A 2,500-nucleotide genomic window follows, 5' to 3' on the forward strand; every position below is an offset into this window, starting at 1 on the left:
CCCACACACACAACCTTGCTATACAACACGTCCAGCCAATAGTCAGCCACTTTGGCCACGGCTGCGTAGCACTCCTCCAGACTGTTGCCCTTGAGGAAAGCTTCAAACACCGACGACTGGAAAATCTTGATCAGCTGTAGCTCCCCGCGACGCTTCACTTCAAAACCCTGGAACGACAAACTAAATTTGAATATGTATATCATACAAATAAACATGTATATAAATATATATAACCATTAATAAATATAATAGCAATAATGATTAAAAATATACCAACCAGCATTAACAAAATAATCATAACAATAAAAAAACCCACCAAAGTGACAAAATAGAAATGATAACAGAAACAATACTACAACTAGTCCTACTAATGAAAATAATAATAATATTGATAGTAATAATAATAGTAATAACAACATTATAGAATTACTCTTAATACAATTTTTTTACATAACAATAATAAAAACAACTTCAATAATGATACAATAATTAGATATGAAATAAAAAAATTGTCAATGACAATAATATGGCCGTTCTTCTAATATAATTCAAAAATATAAATTGAATAACAAGAAAAAACAGAAAAATAATAACAATAGTAATACAAATAACAATTATAATGCTAAACAATGTTCCAGAAACAAACAAGCCCAGCCATCTCCTCTCACTTTGAGCTCGGCCAGAGATCCGTCGAAGTTGAAAACGGCGTATCTTTTCTTCAGCTTCTTGCCCTCCTCCTTGGAGGCAGGCAGGATCATGGCCAGGTAGGGCCCGTCCACCTCGAAGAAGATAGAGTTCTCGCTGCGCGTGCTGTAGCTCAGGGAGTTCGGATCCTCCAGCTCCTGGTACTGGTCGTTGGTGAAGTAGTCCTAAAGGTTGAAAAAGAATTTTTTTCGTTACTGATTTTCTCCAGGAAAATTTGTCAGGCATCGAGGTGGTGAAATTAGGCGCTCGTCAAAATAATGAAATCAAAGAAATCGGCATCTTTTAGGCTGATGGGTAATTTTGGTCTCATTTTCTTTTTTTTTTTTGGCTCCACACATTTTACGTCCATTTACAAACACGTTCCTGTGTGGATACACTGAAAAACATTGACATGAGGCACTAAAGCAAAAAAAACACGTAAATTTTTAATTTCCAAGGACTCTTAGGCTATGGGAGTTACCAAACTTTGGCAGCCATTTTCTCGATAATTTTCCCTCTGTAACCAGGCAACCCTGACCCCACACCTGCCAACATTGCCTGGACCAAAATCTGTAGTTGACACAAATTTTTGTCCAAAAAATCTGTAGTTGACCTAGAAAATCTGTAGTAGGCTATATTACCACTGGCTGCATACTTAATTGGGGACTGTTATCAATATTTTGACCCACATATACATGAGTGTGTTTGTGACTTTTAAAAAAATGGGAAAATGACAAAGAACAAAAAATAAATATTAGCAATGACAATGAAAAATTAAATTTTTTCCCAGCTTAACCCACTCAGTACCACTGGATTTCCAGTGGGAAGATGGCCCAGGACCACGCAAAGGGGAATAAATCCGTGTTTGTGATGTAGTGGGTATTTTTTAAAAATCATTATAAAATAACCAATCCATTGATTTAAAAAAATCTTGAAACAAGTTCTTCACAAATGAATAATTTCTAATTTATAAATTACTTGTTTACTGTGTGTGTTGACTGTATTTCATAATTGAAGATAAAATCAGCCGAGTTGTAGATCTAGATCTAGTCATACGCTCCTCATTGACCTCATTCTCATTGTCCGAACCACCCCCCAAAGGCACAATTAGATCACCATTAATGTCACTTTCACTTAAATTGCTACCATTCTGTGGGTTTTCTCCCCCAGCACAGTTATTTTCATTAAAATTATCCAAAAGTTCGCCTAAATCAGTCTGAACGCGATGCCGGCGGCTTGCGAAGAACGCTCGATCTTAGCTTGCGCGACCCGTGTGAACTGGTTTGTTTACATTGAATTTAGTCCAACTAAAATTTCCAGAGTTATGTCCCTGCTTCTCTCAAGGAGAGAATGATTATCTATTTTCTGATTGGTCGAAATGCGGGTTAAATACGATGGCTACCAAGTGTGTACACTTCCCAAGAAACAACGCTACTAGCGCGCGGCCGGTTACGGCCGTAATGGTACTAGGTTTATGAAACGGAAGCGGCCGGCTACGGCCGTTATGGTACTGAGTGGGTTAAATGGAAGAAGAGTAAATTCTAAGAACTGTGGTTTTTAAATTCTAAAAATCCATTGATAAATAGAAAAGTTATTGGGATTTATTGTTTCAAAATTTTGGGGGACTTTCATATAGGAAAATATTGCCAAGAAGTGGGAGGTTTCTGTGGCCCATCACGCTCTACACCTTAGCAAAACTGCATCGGGAAAACCCGCAATGACGTCATTGATAACCTGTTTAGTTCTAGCAGTTTTAGCATTGTATTACTGTAGAACTCTCTGGTTTTAGGCAGTCAATCACATGCCACCTTGCGAT

At 37.5% G+C, this 2,500-nt stretch overlaps 1 protein-coding gene across 1 annotated transcript in view; it reads right to left on the reverse strand.

Moving 5' to 3' along the window:
• Positions 1–2,500, reverse strand: part of LOC101847914 (DNA polymerase epsilon catalytic subunit A) — a gene marked incomplete at its 3' end in the record, with an annotated part of 42,717 nt that overhangs the window by 21,941 nt on the left and 18,276 nt on the right. Inside the window, 2 exon segments of the mRNA XM_013088945.2 lie at positions 10–167; positions 669–869. Coding sequence (XP_012944399.1) covers positions 10–167; positions 669–869 — 359 coding nt within the window.

Source organism: Aplysia californica, unplaced genomic scaffold, assembly GCF_000002075.1.
Source record: "Aplysia californica isolate F4 #8 unplaced genomic scaffold, AplCal3.0 scaffold00841, whole genome shotgun sequence".
Classification (NCBI taxonomy): Eukaryota; Metazoa; Mollusca; class Gastropoda; order Aplysiida; family Aplysiidae; genus Aplysia; species Aplysia californica.